General features: G+C 34.8%; 2 protein-coding genes across 3 annotated transcripts in view; one reads left to right on the top strand and one right to left on the bottom strand.

Annotated features, from left to right (window-relative positions):
• Positions 1-4361, top strand: part of LOC124539985 (tubulin beta chain-like) — a 37251-nt gene extending 32890 nt beyond the window's left edge. For both annotated transcript variants that reach the window (XM_047117373.1, XM_047117374.1), the window contains exon 3: positions 2818-4361. In XM_047117373.1, the coding sequence (XP_046973329.1) occupies positions 2818-4025 (1208 nt within the window). In that variant the 3' untranslated portion in view covers positions 4026-4361. The remainder of the gene's footprint in view (positions 1-2817) is intronic.
• Positions 4362-10621: 6260 nt separating this feature from the next.
• LOC124540223 (activin receptor type-1) lies at positions 10622-22439 on the bottom strand. The gene is made up of 12 exons (XM_047117687.1): positions 22362-22439; positions 21600-21717; positions 20527-20544; positions 19775-19984; positions 18836-19048; positions 17825-17922; positions 17324-17493; positions 15929-16114; positions 14345-14491; positions 13855-14036; positions 12223-12433; positions 10622-11552 (listed from the first exon to the last, which is right to left on the bottom strand). The coding sequence occupies exons 1-12, from the start codon at positions 22420-22422 to the stop codon at positions 11400-11402; spliced, it is 1767 nt and encodes a 588-aa protein (XP_046973643.1). The 5' UTR covers positions 22423-22439; the 3' UTR covers positions 10622-11399.
• Positions 22440-22658: the final 219 nt, after the last annotated feature.

The raw sequence follows: 22658 nt of genomic DNA, 5'->3' as shown, positions 1-22658 counted from the left end.
CGTACATAGTCCTATTGGTGTTTTTTCTCTTTTAAATAATTTTGTTAAAAAGGGCATTAGACGATTAGTTGGCAACACTGCATTCAGACATTGGATATTGATCCTTTAAGAAATATTAACAATTTCTTAAATCGCGAATGTCCTACCAACCTTCAGAACTATAACTGTAGTCAATATCGTGCTTATAAAAAATAAATAAAAATATGCTTTCATTCAATCATATAACAACTATATTAAGTGAAGCTACCACCGGTTTTTAAAGCAGATTCTACCAAGAATAACCGGCAAGAAACTCAGTAGTTACTCTTTTTCAACAAGAAAAAGCATTGATAACGTTTTGAAGACATAGTACATGAGCGATAGAACATCTTTCCAATACAAGGAAATACTTAAAAACTTAATGTGATTTTGAAGACGATGGCTGTTTTACGGTCTCCCTTTTGACACGACCGTTTTGTTTTATGAGAAAATAATGACGATTTAGATTTACAAAGAAAGAAATTTTCGTGTGTCATTTGATGGGAGATTGTTGAGATATAGATTTAATTTGGGTAAATTCACTGCTAGGCGAAGGCTTCCTCTCCCTTTGAGGAGAAGGTTTGGAACATATTTCACGCTGTTCCAATGTAGATAGAGGAATACACATGTGGCAGAATTCCTATGAAATTAGACACATGCAGGTTTCTTCACGATGATTTCTAGAATAACCTCCTATTCGTTACGATAAACAGAAATTAAGTACATGAATATTCAGTGGTGCTTGAACTCGCAATCATCGGTTAAGATGCACTCGTTCTAACCACTGGGCCATCTCGGCTCGTATACCACGCATCAGATTTTCCAAACAGGAATACTTAGTATTGTCGCTTCGGTTTGAAAGGTGATAATACCAGTGTACCAGGCACAGGAATATATAATATATATAACATCTTTCCCAAGTTTGATATTGCCATAATGAGATGTAAGGAATAGTTATCATTTCTTAGACCGTCAATGTATGGGCGGTGGTGACCACTTACAATATCTATTGTATAAAATATTTATCGCAAGCTTATTTTGCAATTTGTTGCAGTTTAACTTTGTTAAAAACATAATATTATCTAGTGTCTTGATAATTATATTCACTGGTGTATATGATATAATGGTTTTTGTTTATGTTATTTAATATAGCCTCACAATAAATAATACAATAAGAATCTTTACAAAAAGAAAATCTTGTTTTTTACGACGAGGAAAATTTAAAGTCCTGTCTTTTCTTGAATATAATACATGTGTGTAATACATACATACCTTCCTCTGCATTGTAATTCGATGCGTAGTTTATTATTAGTAGAAATATATTTAATACTTAGTAAATAATATGTAATAATGTTGTTTATTTTACTAGCGACTCGCCCCGACTTCGCACGGCTGCAATACTGATACTAAAAATACTACAGATTTTTTCTTGTTTCTTTACTATATTGTCCATGTATTATATACAAAAACCTTCCACTCGAATCACTCTATCTATTAAAAAAAACTGCATCAAAATCCGTGGCGTAGTTTTAAGATCTAAGCATACATAGACACAGCGGTAAGCGACTTTGTTTTATCCTATGTAAAGATTTAAAAAATATATTTCATTAAAATTCTTTTAGCAGTTATGGTGTGATTTTGTAACAAAAATACAAACACAAAGTAAGTCAGCATGTACTTAAAATAAATTTTTAAACATTACTTTAGTTTTAATTCAAGTAAATTTTTCAAATAAGTCTAAACAGGTCTCGTAAAAAATAAATATTCCATAGCGTTTCACGCTTTACCAGTTTTTTAAAAATATGTAATACCTACTTGAAACTGCAGAATCGTGTAACCGCCTAACTGTACTTTCATTGCGCGGCGGAGCGTAGCGAATATTGCTTCTAACGCCATCTATTATCGTAAATAAAAACTAACTGCAGCACTATTCTTGTTTTCTAAAAGCCTAGATTGATATTATTTTTATTTTAAATAGGATACGAAGGTACAAATCTTTAAGACCAGAGATTATTTAACACCATTAAAAGTTCTGTGTTAATCGCTGGTTTAAGATACAGATAGAAAAAAGCCGTTAATTTCACAGAACGTAAAACAACAGCGGTCATAAAACCTCTTACAATTAACCCGATAACCAGTTCAATGAACTCGCATCTTTGTTTTAATCAGATGATTCATAGCCATCTATGTGTGCTGTTATATTAATGCCATGATTTAAATCGTACATTCCGAATCTTACACAATATTTTACTCGAAGAAATTTAACACTTAATGTGTAACTTTTAATGCTATATACTTTTGAAAATTGATACTTAATTTTATACTATTTAATATTAGTGACAATGAAATCAAATGAAATGAAATGAAATGAAATAACGAATTAGAAAAGTTTCGATCAAACGTTACAACATGAAACGTTGTAGGAATGTCCAAAATATTTGTATTTTTTATTGGAATTTTAACTAATATATTTAATCAAAAAAATAAAACAAAGTCGCTTACCGCTGTCTGTCCCTATGTATGCTTGGATCTTTAAAATTATGCAACGGATTTCTATCCGTTTTTTGTAATAGATAGACTGATTCGAGAGGAAGGTTTTTGTATACAATATATAGAAAATATAGTAGAGAAACAAGAAAAAAATCGGTTCTATAGTATCAGCATTGCACCAGTGCGAAGACATATTTATTATAAAATAAAATATAATTTTACTTTTATTCAGGTCCCAAAGAATTCGAATAATATGTTGAATTAGTTCAGTAGTAAATAGTATGTTAATATGGAGGTTTTTGTCAACAGTTGCGACGAAGGAGAACGGCGGCAAGTACGTGCCCCGCGCCATCCTGCTCGACCTCGAGCCCGGCACCATGGACGCGGTGCGCTCCGGCGGCTACGGCCAGCTCTTCCGCCCCGACAACTTCGTGTTCGGCCAGTCCGGCGCCGGGAACAACTGGGCCAAGGGACACTACACCGAGGGCGCCGAGCTCGTGGACGCCGTCCTAGACGTCGTCCGCAAGGAGTGCGAGAACTGCGACTGCCTCCAAGGCTTCCAGCTCACGCACTCCCTTGGCGGCGGGACCGGCTCCGGCATGGGAACCCTCCTCATCTCCAAGATCAGGGAGGAGTATCCGGACAGAATTATGAACACGTATTCTGTCGTTCCCTCCCCCAAAGTCTCCGACACTGTCGTCGAACCCTACAATGCAGTCCTGTCCATCCACCAGCTAGTCGAAAACACAGATGAAACATACTGCATAGACAACGAAGCTCTCTACGACATCTGCTACAGAACCCTCAAAGTGCCCAACCCAACGTACGGAGATCTGAATCACCTGGTATCGCTCACCATGTCCGGAGTCACGACTTGCCTCAGGTTCCCCGGTCAGCTGAATGCGGATCTCCGCAAACTGGCCGTGAACATGGTGCCGTTCCCACGTCTCCACTTCTTCATGCCCGGTTTCGCCCCACTGACGTCTCGTGGCAGCCAACAATACCGTGCACTCACCGTGCCTGAGCTCACGCAACAGATGTTCGACGCCAAGAACATGATGGCGGCTTGCGACCCGCGTCACGGCCGTTACCTCACCGTCGCCGCCATCTTCCGTGGTCGCATGTCCATGAAGGAAGTCGACGAGCAGATGCTGTCCATTCAAAACAAAAACAGCAGCTTCTTCGTCGAATGGATCCCCAACAACGTCAAGACCGCCGTGTGCGACATCCCGCCCAAAGGCCTCAAAATGTCCTCTACATTCATCGGCAACACGACCGCCATCCAGGAATTGTTCAAGAGAATATCGGAGCAGTTCACGGCTATGTTCAGACGCAAGGCGTTCTTGCATTGGTACACCGGCGAGGGCATGGACGAGATGGAGTTCAACGAGGCGGAGAGCAACGTCAACGACCTGGTCTCCGAGTACCAGCAGTACCAGGAGGCGACCGCCGAGGACGACACGGAATTCGACCAGGAAGATATGGAGGAGCTCGCTCAAGACGAGCACCACGACTGATTCGAAAGGCTGGAGATCCTTGTAATCAAACTCAAATATTCTATTTTATATATTTCCAACGAAATTAGAGGCTAAGTCGAGTGCATTTTCAAAAAGTACCAAAGTGTCTTTCCGCTGACAGATGAGATCCGAAGCTGCCGCGCCGCACTGCGCCCGTCACCGCCGGTGACCGGTCGTCGATGTGCTATATTTTATTATATTGGATAGTATTATTATTCGAAGTCTGTTTGTATTCGATAAACGATAGGAACGTACCAATCCGTGCATTTCTTACTATAAGTTATATTGTCTTGTATGCTTTTATATATTAATTTATAAATAAATGTTTTAAACAAATCTTTTCATTTTATTGTTCGCCCTAAATATATAACTTAAATACATCGTGGTAATGTGGTGAATGTAAAAAACTGAATAAAAAAGAGAGGTTTCGTGGGCTCACTAGGCTTTACTTTGGGACTAGATTGCTTTCGCTATAAATATATACAATGAAATAATACAACAGTATTTGCCAATAATAGGGAACATGCAAATATAATATTTATGAAAATTTTGCTATTAAAATGTTAAAAAAGTATAAAAGAAGGGCCACTGCATGGTTAATATTTGATATAATACTGTTTTTTAACATTAAAGTAACTTGAAACGGATTTCAAAACACCAAATAGCGTTCAGTGACGTCACTCCTGTTATGACTATTTATTTGAGGTTATAGTTGTAAAAAAAAGTGAATATTAAAACTAAAATTAATTGCGGATTTCGAATATAAATGGAAGTTGGGTTTGTCAAAGCAGACTCCAGATTCCTCTTTTTAGCTTGAAACCACTTTTTTCTCAGTTTTGTGTCAGCAGGTCCACTAAAAAATCATTTATTTGTAAACTTTCTTGAAGTATATGAACACATTGGGACAAAACATGTCAATACGGCTTTTTTCGAAGTATCGAATAGTCCGTTTTAAAATTTTTACAAAAAAGTATCTCAAAAATCGAGATAAAATGCATAAGTATGAAAGCCAGTGAGGACAAGTATGATCAATGGGTCAGTGACAGACAGGAGTGACGTCATAAAAAATATGGATCCATTTTCGCGCAAAGTTTAAATTTCCATTTTGAAACCGAAATTTTTGCAATAAATTAGAGTGTTTTGGGTATTTTAATATACTTGTGGTCTATGCTATATGGAATTCTTTAAAATAAACTCAAAAAAATACCCTTCCCCCTCTGGCCCATAATGCTTTCCTTACGTGATACTTTCTAGTCCACTAAACTGTTGAGTCGTGTAAAAGAACGTTCAAAAACGTCAGTAGTTTACCACTGGGCAAATTTTTTATAAAGGATGAATGGTATAAAAAATAACAAATGCACAAATAATAGACAAATATTTTTATTTTATTTCATATAACCTGCCTCATTTTGTTCTAATTCTAACTTAATATTTACAATAACTTGAACACAATAGAAACCGGTATGCGACCTACGATTTAGATGATATACAAAAACAATACCATCAAACAATTTCAGTTTGACTATTATTGAACATTATTGTCTTTTAAATCTAACTTCGAGTATTCACTGATATCACATTTACAAATACATAATATATAAAGAATACTTTATAATAATATTATTACATAGTCTAATCCAGAAGAATAAAACATATATCTTGTGTTTATTACGTATTTAGTAGCTCAGCTGTATTGTATACTACTGTAATACAGTCGACTCCCAGTAATTCAGCAAACGCTTTGCAGGGCAGTTTCCTACTATCGAAATTTTCGGATTGTAGATTACTGACACCGTCGGACTATAGTCCGGAATTTTTACAAAAGAATACCTTGTAATCCTATGATAAGTATCTATGTTTTAGTCTGAAGTTTCAATCATAATTAATTATGTCAGCTTTAGGATGTAGTCAAATTCAAACTACATACCTATTATGAATTAAAACTAAAAACGCGTCGAGCACTACTGAGGTGGCGCTTACAAGCTATAACTTGCTTCATAATGCGTTACCTGCATTAGCGAAGTTTGTCAAAAAAGTATTTAATGACATGGACATATCAGATTTGAGGGGTGTCGGATTAGCCAAGGACCGAATTAGCAGGAGGTCACTGTACAATATATAATACAACACTATTCCATTTAACAATTTATAGCAACTTCAAATTCCATTGTGACGATAACAACTTTGTCGACGTCTAAAAAGGCAACTTTTTCGAAAATCCGTCATAAATATCATAGATATCAAGCTGCCGACAAATTATATGGCGTCAATTTGGTGAATTTTGTTTATTTGCGTTATGACATGTTCTTGGAATAGACTACACAATTGAGGCATAAAAATCAATTTAAACGATTAATTCATTATACTTGCAAATTCACGCATTCCTCACGAATCCATAATGAATACCATAGATTATTTTAGATCACATTTTACTTTATCCTGAACTCCATTCGAATAAGTGATAGGTATGAATCGATAAAACACGTCAAAACTCAAGGTCACGAATTAACATATAGTACGACACAACTTAGATGTCGCATCGGAAAATTCGTAAAACTGATCACATCCGAATTAAGTACGCTGTCCCAAATTATCAATATTTATTTCTTACGTGAATATGATCTTTACGCAAACGTAATAACTTGTAGTATCATATGCCCTAATATATTCGTCAATTTGACACGTCGATTTACATGCACTCACTTTCTCGGGTTGAACTGACGCGAGAATCTATAGCGACGAGTAGCGTCGAATGGCGCGATAGGGAGCTATTTTTATTGGTAATATAATAAATAAAATTTTAACAAAAAGAAAAACCGACTTCAAACAAAACACTATTTTAAAACAAATGAATATGCACGAAAAAGTAATAAAAATAATTGCGTATTCAACATATTTTTTAGAGTCTTCCTAAGTTAAATGAAATGAAAAATATTAGACTACTTAAAAGTCGATTAACGATTATATCATGTAGTTATAGTTATTGGTATATTTGGAGCCAGTGTCAGCCAATAAAACCCTACAGTATATCTATCATATATCTATATCTTTAAATCTACGCAACGGATTTTGATGCGGTTTTTTTTAAAAGATAGTGTGATTCAAGGGGAAGGTTTGTGTATATAATACATGAACAATATAGTAAAGAAACACTGATAATTTTAGAAGTTTGCGATGTGCTGTCGTATATAAACAAATTCTGTAGTATATTTAGTATCAGTATTGCACCCGTGCGAAGCCGGGGTGGGTAGCTAGTTGATTATAATATTCGACTATGATAATTACATAAACATAACCACATTACGGAAGGTGACTTAAATATCCAAATAACCTATAAATAAAAGATTCGACTGAGTATCGCTAACGTGCTCCTCAGAATTGTTCCGCTCCCTTCCGTTCCGTTACTTTGTCATGGATCCTGTGCTCAGAACCTTACCAAACTTTCACCAAATTACCCTTGAAGTATATATTTTATAATAAATAAATTATCAAAATTAGTTAACGTGATTTTCAGTTATTCACCTATTTGTCGCGCATATACATAACGCAAATTTAAGACTTATGTCGTTTTCACATGGATACCATCATCGGAAAAAAAAATAAAAAAAATGGGACCCCACGGGAAGCACTACCTTTCAAACAAAAAAAAATTTATCAAAATCGGTCCACCCAGTGAAAAGTTATGAGGTAACAAACATAAAAAAAAAAAAAAAAACAAATACAGACGAATTGATAACCTCCTCCTTTTGGAAGTCGATTGAAAAGGCAGTGATCGGTTTTATTAAATTTGCCGTTGCTACATCTAAGTTGTGTCGTGCTATATCAACCAATGAAAATAAAGAAAATGCGATATCAGTGAAGGCCCATATAAATGCAAACTCGTTTCAAAAATCAATATTTAAAAAAAATACTTAAAATTCAACCACAGCGTTCGTGTTAAATTAACGAGTGTTCAATGCGAGAGATTCAAATTTAAAATATGAATTTAAAGCTACGATCACTGACTACATAACTGTTAACATTTCAATCCAAGTTTTACAAAAGTAATTAAAACAAATTAATTAATTACCACAAACTAAATACATACATAATTGAAAATTGTTATCAGACAAAAATAGATTTTTTTTAAGCACTGTTTAACATCTTGTAGATTATAAAAGAGCTTCTTGTGAATTATAAATTCATAACATATCAAATCAGTCGTTAAATTTTGATGAAAAAGAATAACAACTGATTTTTTTGCCGGTTCTTCTCGGTAGAATCTACTTTCCGAACCGGCGGTAGCTTCACTTAATTGTAAAATGACGATTCAAAAGTGCTTGTAAAAGCCTACTTGAATAAAGTTTATTTTGATTTGATTTAATAGGAGAATGTTATTGTCGTTAACAATTAAAAGACTATACTAGATAGTCTTTTAAAGTAGACTTGCCACGCCTTGTCCTCATAATGTTTTTAAAAAGGTTTTTTAATTTTGTTCCATTACCATTCACTTGCATTTTTCAGATAGATTATTTTATATATAACTCTGCAAAATCCCATAGATGTTATACCTCTATCAGAATGCCATCAGAATGTTGAAGTACTAAGCCATGATAACAAAAAAATCTTATATTAGCTATGACAGCCATGGATTGAGATGTACTACTCCGGTATACATAAAAGTCTTTTGTATTAGGGAACTCCAATTTCTAAAACATAAATCAAAATCTGTTTCTGAAAAGTCATTGATAGAACAGTCTTTAAGATAATAAGTTTTTTTTTATGGAATAGGTTGGCGGACGAGCATATGGCCCACCTGATGGTAAGTAGTCACCATCACCCATAGACAATGACGCTGTAAGAAACATTAACTACTCCTTACATCGTCAATGTCACCAACCTTGGGTACTAAGATGTTATGTCCCTTGTGCCTGTAGTTACACTGGCTCACTCATCCTTTAAACCGGAGCACATCAATACTACTGTTGTTTAGCGGTAGAATATCTGATGAATGGCTGGTACCTACCCAATGAATGTGCATTATTTAGTTACATTTGTTAAAAATATATATTTAAACAATATGACTGTTTCTATTCGTACTATTAACAAACATTTTGTAAAATTTGGATTAAAAGGCAATTCATTTTCATTTTATCTACCTAATGTCATTCATATATAAATAACATACGGTTTAATATTAATAAATTCATACTGTAAATATTTCATACAGACATTTCAATATTCAATCAAATATGTTAAACGAACAAAAAAAAAATCTATTTTAAATATTAAAATGCAGTTGTAGTCCGGTAGGTCAACCATATAAACGGTTGAGTTACCACGGCAACCAACTAATCTCTTAAAACTAAAAACATTATATACAATCTATATTACAGATTTACAATACTAATCGGCACTTTATTATATACTAATGTTAATTACTATATACTAAACACTATGTAATATATGCAGTTTATATTATGTACATTGATTTCAAATATGTTATATTATTATGAATAATCAGAGATGGCTTTAGTTGCAGACAGTTTACATTTATTTTGTTAACATTTTTAATTCCTCATTGAAATTTCTATTTGCATTTCTCATAATACTGTTTAGTAAAAAAGTAAAGTACAGTAACAGCCTGTAAATCTCCCACTGCTGAGATAAGGCCTCCTCTTCCATTAAGGAGAGGGTTTGGAACATATTCCACTACGCTGTTCCAATGCGATAGGTGGAATGCACATGTGGCAGAATATCGATGAAAATAGACACACGCAGGTTTCCTTACACGATTTCACCGCCGAGCATGAGATGAATTATAAATACAAATTAAGCACATATATACAGTGCTGCTTGCCTGGATTTGAACCTGCAATCATCGGTTAAGATGCATGCGTTCTAGCCACTGGGCCATCTCAGCAATACTGTTTAATCATAATATTATTATTAAGATTGACATAGGCAGAATTAATGTGAACTGAAATCAAATTATGAGGAGTAATAAAAAAGAAAAAAAAACCTTTCTAGAATATAAAGATTCAAGATTGTAAATACACATATTGTATTTATAGTTAAACTAGTAGTCGCCCGCGGCTTCGCACGCGTTTTACGGTGTTGGGTCATGTGTATGTGTTATACAAAAAAAAGTAGCCTATATCCTTTCCTGAACTTCAAATTTGCTTCATACCAAATTTCATCAAGTTTGGTTTAGGGGTTTTGTCGAGAAATACACACAGACAGAGTTACTTTCACGTCTATAAATTATTAATATAGATGTTTTGATAAATATTTGCATTCTTAACTTTCCTATGTCAAATTCTTTAATTATCAACAAACAATTTTTCGGTCTGGCAACATTTCAAATCGCCCCTAAAGCCACCGCTGTACATTATAGTACAAACACTTGCATTAACAAAATATTTTATAAACAAAATAATATTTATAATGAACAATATAGTCATGGATTTATGTATCTGAAGTTATCATATATTTACTATATGTGACTGTTGAGATTAATTTTTGTTATATTTAGTCATTTGTTATTATGTAAAATTAATTAAACTTTTTTTTTATTGCTTCATTAATAGACGACTGAAAAATGACTAAAGCTTATCGACAGATAACTCAAGATTCAAAAACAACCAGAACAAATATTTTCTGTACAGAATTGTCAAATTACAAATGGCGTACCGTAACCGCCATTTTCGTTAACGTATTATTTAAAACTAAAATGCTATAAATGGCACATAAAATAATAAAATATTAAATTATTGAAGATTTTTTTCTATGTCATATTTCATACAATAATTACAATACATTAACTTGTACAAATGTTTTATATGTTTTTACAAGATATATTTTTACATTATTTGATTATATATGTGAGTAATATTGAATGCTAACTTGCAAAGGGTTGTCACAATTTAATTACACATTAAAATATTAATTTATGTACGCAAGGTTAAATATTTTCATATATTATTTAGATCTTTTTAAATTTCTGAAAACATTTCTAATAAATTTTAATTGAAGAATTTCTCCTCAAAAGTCTTATATATATTGAGATCTCATATATATTGAGATTTTTATATATAGTGTCATAACTTAATAAAATAGTCAGAAAGTGTAACTACTTGATCGAACCCTTTGTTAAGTTAGCATTGTATATTTTATTAAAAATTCAATGTTTATAGTTAATTTCCATCCATAACAACTGATCAATCATAAATCGTGCATAATTTTGCAATAACATGTGCTAAATTCTCGATACCATATATCAACACCATATCTTACCTCGTCCTCATTATATGACACAAACTTCATCACTCACTATTATAATATGTTAACGACGAACCACAGTTTCTATACACTGCACAAACACTGTAATGTCAACTAAACGTAAACTTCATTGTCCTCGTTGAGTCTGATAGAGTTGTCGTTGGCGGCTAGTTTGAGTAACGTCTTCTTGATTCTTAGAGCTGGTAATCGCACTGATGGGTTTTGATGCCAGCACTCTCGCATGAGGTTAGCCATTCCTACCATTGTCTGAAAAAATAATGGAAACAATTGATATACATGTATTACTTTGGATAAACATGTGTGATTATTTTAATTGAGTTATTTTGATTTAGAGATGGTAACACTGTTGCGTCGTGGCTGGCTGGAAAAGAAAGCCGACTTTGATCGGCTGACCAATTGGATGACTGGACAGATTGACAGGAAAAATAAAAGAAGAAAAACAGAAGAGAGCGGTCGGTGGGCAGAATCCGGGGTTTTGAACGGGGTGATCATGAAAATTGAGGATGATTGATTGTACAACTTGGAATTATGCAGATTGAACCTATTATGTTAAATAAATGTATTTATATCTAATCAAGCTGAGTTTGGATTTATAAAAACATATATGTTAAATATGAAAACATTACCTCATTAACTTAACACACTAGATGGGAATATAATTAATATATACCGACTGCCTGTCTGAGACGTGATATTAATTGAACAGATTAAATGTATTTTCTAGTTGTCGCTTAATTCAAATGACCTAATGGCGAATAGCTATGTAGCATTAGCAATAAACATCTTGATTAGAATAATAGTGGACTATTAAATAGCAATATTATGTATAAATTCTTGGCAATATTCTTGGTAATCTTGGAACTCAAAATTTTTAAATAAATACAATGCCAGTTAATTGAAACAGTAAATAATTTACCGGATGTGGGTCGTCGGGTGGATCGGGCCGCTCATTGTCGACGCACACGATCTTCCGCATCTCGTCGAAGCTGGGATCGGCGGGCGCCAGGTCGTGGTATGGCGGGCTATGCTCGCGCGCGGGGCTCACACGGCGACACGTCTCCCACAGCACCAACGCCAGCGCGTAGATGTCACAGCGGCGGTACGACTCGAAGCATTGCAGGTTCATACTGAAACACATCACATGTCTTAGCTACTACCCCGATCAAACTACTGGCATACTCAAACTCAAACTCAAACTCAAATTCCTTTATTCAATATAAAAGCATTACACTTACTTATTGATTGTCAAATAAACACTACCACCGGTTCGGAAAAAGGAACACCCTGACCTGAGAAGAACCGGCGAAAGAAACTCAGCGGGTCTTTTTTTTTCTGTTATTTTTTTTTTTGTCAAATTTATGTACATTTATGTACCTTACATAGTAGTATATGATTAGAAATAGCCAGGAGGCGATCGTTTCATTCCCAAGGTGTGCTATCAAACATAAACTCGCTAATTGTATAGTAACCTTTTGCACACAAGCGTTCCTTAACAATTTTTTTAAATTTGGCAACAGAAGCATTTTGAACGCTTTCTGGGATCCTGTTGTAGAAGCGTATACATTGCCCCACAAAAGAGTTACTGACTCTATGCAGTCGAGTAAAGGGAGTAACAAGATTGTGTTTGTTCCTTGTACCAATGTTATGAGAATCACATTTTCTCATAAAAACATTAATATTTTTCCGTACATACAAAACATTACAAAATATGTATTGAGAAGCAACAGTCAATATCTTAATTTCTTTAAATCTATGCCTTAAAGATTCCTTGGCTCCTAGGTTATAGATTGCGCGAATAGCCCTCTTCTGCAGCACAAATATAGTTTGGATAGCGGCTGCGTTACCCCAAAGCATAATACCGTAGGACATTATACTATGAAAGTAACTAAAATATACTAGTCGAGCCGTATCAACATCAGTAAGTAATCTAATTTTTTTGACCGCAAATGCCGCAGAACTCAGTCTACCCGCCAATCCGTTTATGTGGGGGAGCCACTGTAACTTGGCATCAAGAGTAAGGCCAAGAAATTCAGTTGTTTCAACTGGATCCATCGATTCCCCATTGATAAGTACATCGGGTTTTACATTTTGCACATTTGGTGTGCTAAATTTTACAATTTTAGTTTTTTTATTATTCAGTCTAAGATTATTTACGCTAAACCAATGTACTATATCGGACATAGCATTGTTTACATCGTCATACTGAACCTGTTTCCTATTAATTTTAAAAACCAAAGAGGTATCATCAGCAAACAATACTATATCATGTTTGTTCCCAACAAGAAAGGGCAAGTCATTTATGTATATGAGGAATAGAAAAGGTCCAAGAATTGATCCTTGTGGGACCCATAAGGTACATAAGGCTGTGTTCTATCAATCTTTTGAGGTTTTTTCTACCAAGTATATAATTCTTGATATAAATTATACCAAAATGTTATTCCTTTTTAGGAAGAAGTTTGTCTTTGAGCATCCAAAAATCTTAATATATAACAAAAATTATTTTAATTAAAAACTGTGATTCTATAAATATTAAATCAGCCTGACTGACCTCTGATCGAGCACCTCCGGACTCATGTAACGCTTGGTGCCCTGGCGGGCGTCCCGCAGGGCTCCGGCGGCCACGTGTCGCCGGGTCACAGCGAGCCCCAGGTCGGCGATGCAGCATTCACCGTTCACCTTCACCAAGATATTCTTGGACTTGATATCCCGATGCGCTATGGCGGGTTTCCCCTGAAATTCGGAAATACACCATTTATAACTGTTTTTAAGTTTAATTCATATCCAACAAAAACAAAAAATTAGTCTATTTATAAATTTTAACAGCTAAACGGTAAATATTTGTCACTTGATGGAAAGTGATTACTATTATCAACATATTCTGAAGTTGCAAGATGTTTTACTAAAAGTCAATCTTTAGCCACTAATGCGGAGCACACCAGAGGATTAAAGATGTTACATTTCTTATTTCTTAAATAAGCTTCTTCGCTCTAGCCTTTATGTCGATATATAGCTTATTGGTATTAAATAAAAAAGCTTACCTGTGTTCCATGTATGTCTGTGTGTAGATGTAAAAGGCCATTGACAATGGAGAGACATATCAACATCATTTGATTCCTCGTCAGCGTCGTTCTACTGAGGTGCTCGTACAGAGAGCCAAGCGGATGGAAGTGTGTGATTAGCCATAACTGTTGAAATAATATTAACATGTTTCATATTATCCCTTAATATAAGATTAGTATAGAATATAATTTAGTAATACCAAAAAGACACTCTATATGTACATATATTTCTTTTTTTTTATGGTATAGGTTGGCGACGAGCATATGGGCCACCTGATGGTAAGTGGTCACCATCGCCCATAGACAATGACGCTGTAAGAAATATTAATTTTTGCTTAAATCGTCAATGCGCCACCAATCTTGGGAACTAAGATGTTATGTCCCTTGTGTCTGTAGTTACACTGGCTCACTCACCCTTCAAACCGGAACACAACAATACTGAGTACTGTTATTTGGTGGTAGAATAACTGATGAGTGGGTGGTACCTACCCAGACAGGCTTGCACAAAGCCCTACCACCAAGTGATATATTACATATATAGATATATTACATATTCCTTTTACTATAATGGGCTGCTGACTATAAATATAGCTTGAATAGGCGTTAACCTAAAACCACACATCTATATGTGCCGAGATCACATATCTATTAAAAATTCTGGAGTTTTTACACAGTTCTTAACACTCATTTGCAATGGATGCACATACAAACTGAAAATTCCTTTAAATCACGTTGACTTTGCTTTGTGATTTAATCTTTATTTTGGCACACACTTGGACACTATTATGTCCTTCACAGAAGTCTAGCCTCCCTTGAGAATGTGTGGCATAACCAAAACTGGTCAAGAGGACTACATCGGATATGCTTATAAAAAGTCACAAACACATGTTAGCACATTTATTTTAATATGATCATATTTTATTGTTTTAATGCATTAAAGTATTATCAGCATACAATTTGCGATTGATTGTCAACATCCGGTTTTGACTAAAATAAATTGTTTTTTAAATGGATCGAAACCGGATGTTGCTACAGTCGGAGGAGGGGCGTGTAAAAATTAAATACTAGGAGTAAGCCTAGAAATGGTCATTCCTACTTTAATCGTCGAATTGGAAGGATCGAGAAAAATAATCAATCTTGTATCAGCTTTGATTTGAGGAGTTTTTTTTTTTTTATTATTCTTTATTGCACAAAAACAAGTACAAAGGGCGGACTTAACGCTATAACAGCATTTTCTGCCAGCCAACCCAGAATAGTGTAGGAGAGTAGTCAGTAGGGTGTGCACAGAAGTAAAAGAAAATTTTAAAATATATACATAGCAATAGATGCTTATAATAATAATAAATATATATAATAATAATACAATACATTGCGATGTTATACATAAATATACATATACATAATATACATAAATATACACAAATAGATACATAATATATAAGTACATAATTATTTAACATATATACATATATATATATATGAATCCAATTATGATAAAAATATTGATGAAAATACATCACAGTTTTTGTATTATTCCAACACACATCAGTTACCGATACACACCTGTGTACAACTGTTCCTACTGGTCATGTCACTGCCGATGTAAGCGAGTATGTTGTCGTGTCTGAGCAGGACAGTACTGTATATCTCCGTCTCCCTCCTCCAGCTGGCCTCGTCCCGCGAGAAGAATATCTTCACAGCCACACTGTCCGCGTACCACGAGCCCCGCCATACTTCACCGTATCGACCCTGAATAAATATATTAATTATCAACTAATTTATGATGATGACTGAGTCGAGATGGCCTAGTGGTTAGAACGCGTGCATCTTAACCGATGATTGCGGGTTGAAACCCAGGCAAGCACCGCTGATTCATGTGCTTAATTTGTCTTTATAATTCATCTCAGCGGTGAAGGAAAACATCGTGAGGAAACCTGCATGTGACAAATTTCATAGAAATTCTGCCACATGTGTATTCCACCAACCCGCATTGGAACAGCGTGGTGGAATATATTCCAAACCTTCTCCTCAAAGGGAAAGGAGGCCTTTAGCCCAGCAGTGGGAATTTACAGGCTGATGTTGTTGTTGTATGATGATTGTATGATGAAAGGATGATTTGTTTGTGTCATATGACATATAGAAATTCACCAATCATCAATAACCAGTGAAATAACCTCAAAACCTTTGAAGAGGAAACTTTGAAATGACACTAACGTCCAGACATTTCATACATCTAGTTTTATAACAACAACAACTTATAAATTCCCACTGCTGGGCTAAAGGCCTCCTCTCCTTTTGAGGAGAAGGTTTGGAACATATTCCACCACGCTGTTCCGATGCGGGTTGGTGGAATACACATGTGGCAGAATTTCTACGAAATTTGTCACATGCAGGTTTCCTCACGATGTTTTCCTTCACCGCTGAGCACGAGATGAATTATAAGGACAAATTAAGCACATGAATCAGTGGTGCTTGCCTGAGTTTGAAGACGCAATCATCGGTTAAGATGCACGCATTCTAACCACTGGGCCATCTCGACTAGTTTTATAACTGTTTATAAATCATGTATCATCTGCTCATGAAAGGAAAACTACTGCTACATATAGTACAATTGAAAAGTACATACTACACATAGATACTACAGAATTTGTTCATTTACAACATCACATTAGAAACTTTTAAAATTTACAGTGTTTCTTTAATATATTGTCCATGTATTATATACAAAAACCTTCCTCTCGAATCACTCTATTTATGAAAAAAAGTCACCTCAAAATCCGTAGTCTAGTTTTTAAGATCTAAGCATACATAGGAACAGACAGCAATAAGCAAGTTGTTTTAATACTACGTATGAATTGTGATATTACTATCTGTTTTCATTAAAAGTAAACACTCTAATGTAAGTTTAGGAAAGTACCTCTTTAAAATGGTTACAATTATTATATCAACTAGACTAACTTTGCCAATCCGTTCGATCAGAGACACCTGCTTGGCCAGTGTCCTCTGCACCATGAGTGGCAGCCCGGAGCCAGAACCACTTGTCACCGAACACTCCAAGTATTCTCTGAGCGTGGAGTCGCCTGCTGCTACAGCATGCAGACCGCCTCCGTTCTGTGATCCTTCTAGACCTAGAAAAAGCATACGTCATAAATATAAATAATATCATTTATTATATATAAAATAAATAATTGTAATTATACAGCAACAGCCTGTAAATTTGTCACTGTTGGGTTAAGGTTCGCTCCGTTTGAGGAAAAGGTTTGGAGCATATTCCAATGTGGGTTGGAATTAATACAATATATATATTATACAGTATATAGTAAAACTACTTATAATAAATTAAAAATGAAATAAATTGCTCAATTAATTGGACACTTGTTATTGAATTAAATCGAACTGTCTTTGAAGCTTTAATAAAATAATGAATAAACGAAATCACTCAACTGAAAACGCTCGTACCTTCGTAAAAAGCGCTCGTCACGTGCGGACTGAACATGTTGGACGAGAAGTAATTCGAATCCGCCCCCAGCTTCTGCGCAGCCCGGGACACTCGCAATCTGAAAACATCAATGAGTACTTGAGTAACACTAGCCTTTCCTACAATATAGAAACCCTGTATTATTTACAATTTTATGAAGACACTAGTAGTCGCCCGCAGATTTTATCGCGTTTTAGGGCGTTGGTTCCCATGTCCCAGGCAAAAAAAGTCCTTGGAGTTCAAGTTTGTTTCATAGGAAATGTCATCAAATTTGGTTCAGCCGTTTGGTCTTTCATATTTATAATATTAATACAGATTATGTATAACTAAATGCAATCATTGAAATTTGACCTTGAGATTTTATAGAATGGGTTACTGTTCCATCCGCAAAAGTCAAACAAACATTTGGCGTTGAATTGGCGCGATATAATTGGTCGAGAGCTTTAATTATCTACAAAAGCGGTCGGCAACCTTTTGGTAGGCAAGGGCCACAAGGTGGCAAAATAAAGTATAGGCGGGCCGAAGTCATGATATTAACCTTAGAAGCCCAATATAACTACGCACATTTAGTGTTAATTAGTCGTATTCCATAGATAAAAGAAAAATGCTGTTGAAAATTGTTAAAAGATACAGAATTTAATTCATACACATAACACTCACATTATGTTTATATGTTTGAGAATAGAAAAATAAAACAAAAATAAAGAAATGAAAACTACAAACGACCTAAATAGGAAACTGACTTTACACAAATTTTAGTGTGATGTCTGAGGTTGCATTTGAGATGCTATTTTTTGCATGTTTAATATATTTGTCAATTTTTTTACAAAACATTCACGGGCCGCAAGGAAGATGTTAGCGGGCCGCGATACAATATTCACTATAAATTTGCGAAAAAATATTTCTTTTAAATAACGATGAATCTGTCAAACTTTTGGCGAACAGACGCGACCTGAAGACTTTGTTTTATGATATGTAGTGATAATACACACCTGTGACTCCTCCTCAGCAGCATTATGGCCATGGCGCCTATAACGCTCACGGCCAGAACCGATAGCACCACACTCAACCACAGCTTCCACGCTCCACTGCTCAGCGGTTCCACGGCCATGTCGGCGGGGGACAGCGACGGGAAGCTGCCGTCGTTACACATGTTGCCCTGGCAGCATGTTATGTTCAACTGGCCGGCGTGACGTTTTCGAGGCCTGGGGGGGGGGGGGGGGCATAAATAGTGTTGTTTAGATAAATTCTCATCAAATGATCCACTGTACAAGAGCACATCATTATCATCATCACCTTTGAGCATATTATTATTGGTCAGGGTATTTTCTTTCCGAACCGGTGGTAGTGTTTCAATTGACTATCAATAAGAAAGTGTAATGCTTCTATATTGAATAAAGTTATTTGAGTTTGAGTTTGAAAATTATAAACACAAATAAAAAATAATTATATAAATAAGTTAATAAATATTGGACATCACATTACTCTGATACCGATGTAAGTAGCTAAGTACTTGTGTTATGGAAAATCAAAAGTAACGACGGTACCACATACACTCAGACCCAAGACAACATAGAAAACTAATGAACTTTTTCTACATCAACAGTGTACACACTACTCGACCACGGAGGTCGTCAAATGAAACACATGAATGCTGCTTGCTTGGATTTTGGACATATTCCGTTATGAAGTCTTGTTACAAGTCACTCGGCCTGATAGTATGTATCACTCAGACATCAGTCATATTTATTCAAAATAGAAGTATTTAAAATTGCTTATTGACAGCCAAAAATCTTTTCTAATGTCATGCTCATGCACAAAATATGACATGATATGTGACATGTTGGTACTTCTGCGCGTTGTTGGTGATATGTGACATGGTGGGTGTCGGCACCTCTGCGCGTTGTTTGTGACATGTGACATGTTGGTACCTCTGCGCGTTGTTGGTGGTGCGGCATGTGAACTGGTAGTGGTCGCGCTTGGAGGAGCATCCGCGCGAGTGCCGCAGCGCGCCGTCCGACGCGCGCACCGTCGACTTGAAGCAGTACAGCGCCTCCTCGCACACCTGCGACGACCCGCCCCCCGCGCCCCCCGCACCCTCCGCGCCGCACTCCGGCGACTCGCACTGGTGGCACTTGTACCTGAAATATTCCCAAATATGGTATTAATGCCACATCTATCACCCAACTCCAACCACAGACTAAGTAAAGTAAAAAGTAAAGTAACAGCCTGTAACTTTCCCACTGCTGAGATAAGGCCCCCCCTCTTCCATTAAGGAGAGGGTATGGAACATATTCCACCACGCTGTTCCAATGCGGGTTGGTGGAATGCACATGTGGCAGAATTTCGATGAAATTAGACACATGCAGGTTTCCTCACGATGTTTTCCTTCACCGCCGAGCACGAGATGAATTATAAACACAAATTAAGCACATATATATAGCGGTGCTTGCCTGGGTTTGAACCCGCAATCATCGGTTAAGATGCACGTGTTCTCACCACTGGGCCATCTCAGCTCTTAACTATTAACCACAGACTATCAAATCAAATACTATCAGAAGAATTGTGACTATTTAATTACAAACTGCAGACCTTGGGATCCAAAACCATAAAAGCTACTCTCTACATAGTGAAGCCTAATAGATGAACTTCATATAGAACACGAAAGGAATTCTTACATTACCTTTTTTGAAATTTCCTCCTTAGGGCGGCAAAAAAAACCAATCATACAATTATTTGAATCATCAAAAATTACACTTTTATAACTAATCTTCTGTAATATTATTTAAGGTAAGAGTAAAAATACAGATAAAAATGTAATTAGTTGTGAATACTCTCACAGAAATAAAAAAAAAATTTAGAAAGAAAAGAACTGTTCGTAAAGATGCTTGAACTAATACACAAAAATTAATAATATTCAACAGCAATTTAATCCTACCACCATTAAAAAACAAGTAAAAAGATAAATGGATTCTGATTGACTGATTCTGGTATCTGGTATTTTTTTACTTTTTGAATATACAATAGTCAAACATTATTTCTGTTGTATGAGAAGAACATCCACTTGCATAAGGGTTATAGATTTATCTTAATCTTTAGTATATAAGCATTAAGGGATATATATAAACAGTATACAACCATAAATATATTGGGAAACAGACATTATAATGCCTATTTCTTGAAACTTTTTGAAATTCTAATATACTAGCAAATATAGAGACCCATAGAAGTATTTTGACCATGAATTAACTTAAACATAAGGTTCACAAGTTATATCAATAGTTTGTACATAAAAGTATATTAAAAGGATTGTCTTGATTTGATATATAATAATAACATGGAAATTTATATATTTCATTGGCTTCAAGAGCAAATATGTGGTTTATAATGCTTCATCTTGGAGATCTATTGTGTGTTATGTATGATTTACAGGTGAAAATCTCCTGTCTTGCTCATTTATCAATGTCATTTTAAAGGCTTTAACATTCATGAACTACTATAGTCAACTACAACCACAAGAGTACAAAAAGCAAATAAACAATTTTTAAAGCAAATTGATGCATTTTCTTTAGTTGAGAGTCATGTTAATTGTGCACTATATGTCTAAGTTTTTAGCAAATCTTATAATCTATTTTACATTATAGATTTCAAGGCTAATAAATAGCCTTTGAACTCATTTGTTATATTGTATTCTGTTTGAGTAGTTAATTTAAATTGTATTCACATATTTTCACTTTGAAATATATCAAATCTTACCTCGGCTGTTGAACCATCATCTTTTTATCGATAGACATGAGATCATCTCTAATGTGATTGTCAGCTTGTGTGATTGATGCTCCTTCTTGCTCCATATTGTCCAAGCCTGGAAGTCCCGCTGAAATAACAAATAAATTAACCATCAAATAACACTTTTTGGTCAATTTAACTAAAACTTGTTTATAACAACAGTATCAACTATTATCAGTATAACAGTTATCTATAATTTTACACAATCTTAATGGTAAGGACATAAACTTGTGTACAATATGATGAAAAAAGCTCATTGTCGTAAGAAAATACTTCCATATTTTTGAAATACACTTTATTCCAACTTATATTATATATTTGTTTAAAACATATTTATAACACATATACGCCAGTTTTAAAATAATGTTGGTTAAGAGTGCACTTTTAAAAAGCTTTTGAATTAAAAAAAACATCAGCCTTGATTTCGTTTGTAAGAAAAACGTATGTTTTGATGTTGACCAAATATTATAATTTACTGACACTGATACAGTTATTCCAATTAATTAATTTATATGATAATAATACAACGTTGATTTACAATTATTGGTAAGTAAACAGTAGGCATGAGTTTGCGTCTCTTCAGAAAACAATAATAAAAACCTTGTCTAAGACACTTTACAGAAGCCAAGTGATTTTAATTACTTCCGTTGATTGTATCACTCTGAAACTTTCACAGATTGTATATTTCATGTATCCGCATTAAATTATACGCTTTAATTCATATTTACTTACCATGGCAAGCATTTAAAAGTAAAAATGTGAACAAGTATCGCACTATGACAACGTCCGCCATTCTTCATTCATCATAACAATGCATAAGGAGTCAGTTGAGTGACTCGTTATAAAAGTTTCAATGGAGTTGTTACAACCGTTATATATAAATATAATAGAAAACAAAATATTTATAAGCTTTTGTAATAATATAATCACACTGATAAGACGAAATATGGGATTTTTAAATAAAAGTTGATCATTGAACAATTTCCGGTTACAGAAAAAAAATATGTGAAAAAAATATTTTTATTTAGT

The sequence above is a fragment of the Vanessa cardui genome, chromosome 24 (assembly GCF_905220365.1).
Source record: "Vanessa cardui chromosome 24, ilVanCard2.1, whole genome shotgun sequence".
In the NCBI taxonomy this organism is placed as follows: Eukaryota; Metazoa; Arthropoda; class Insecta; order Lepidoptera; family Nymphalidae; genus Vanessa; species Vanessa cardui.
This window is presented reverse-complemented; position numbering and strand designations above follow the sequence as displayed.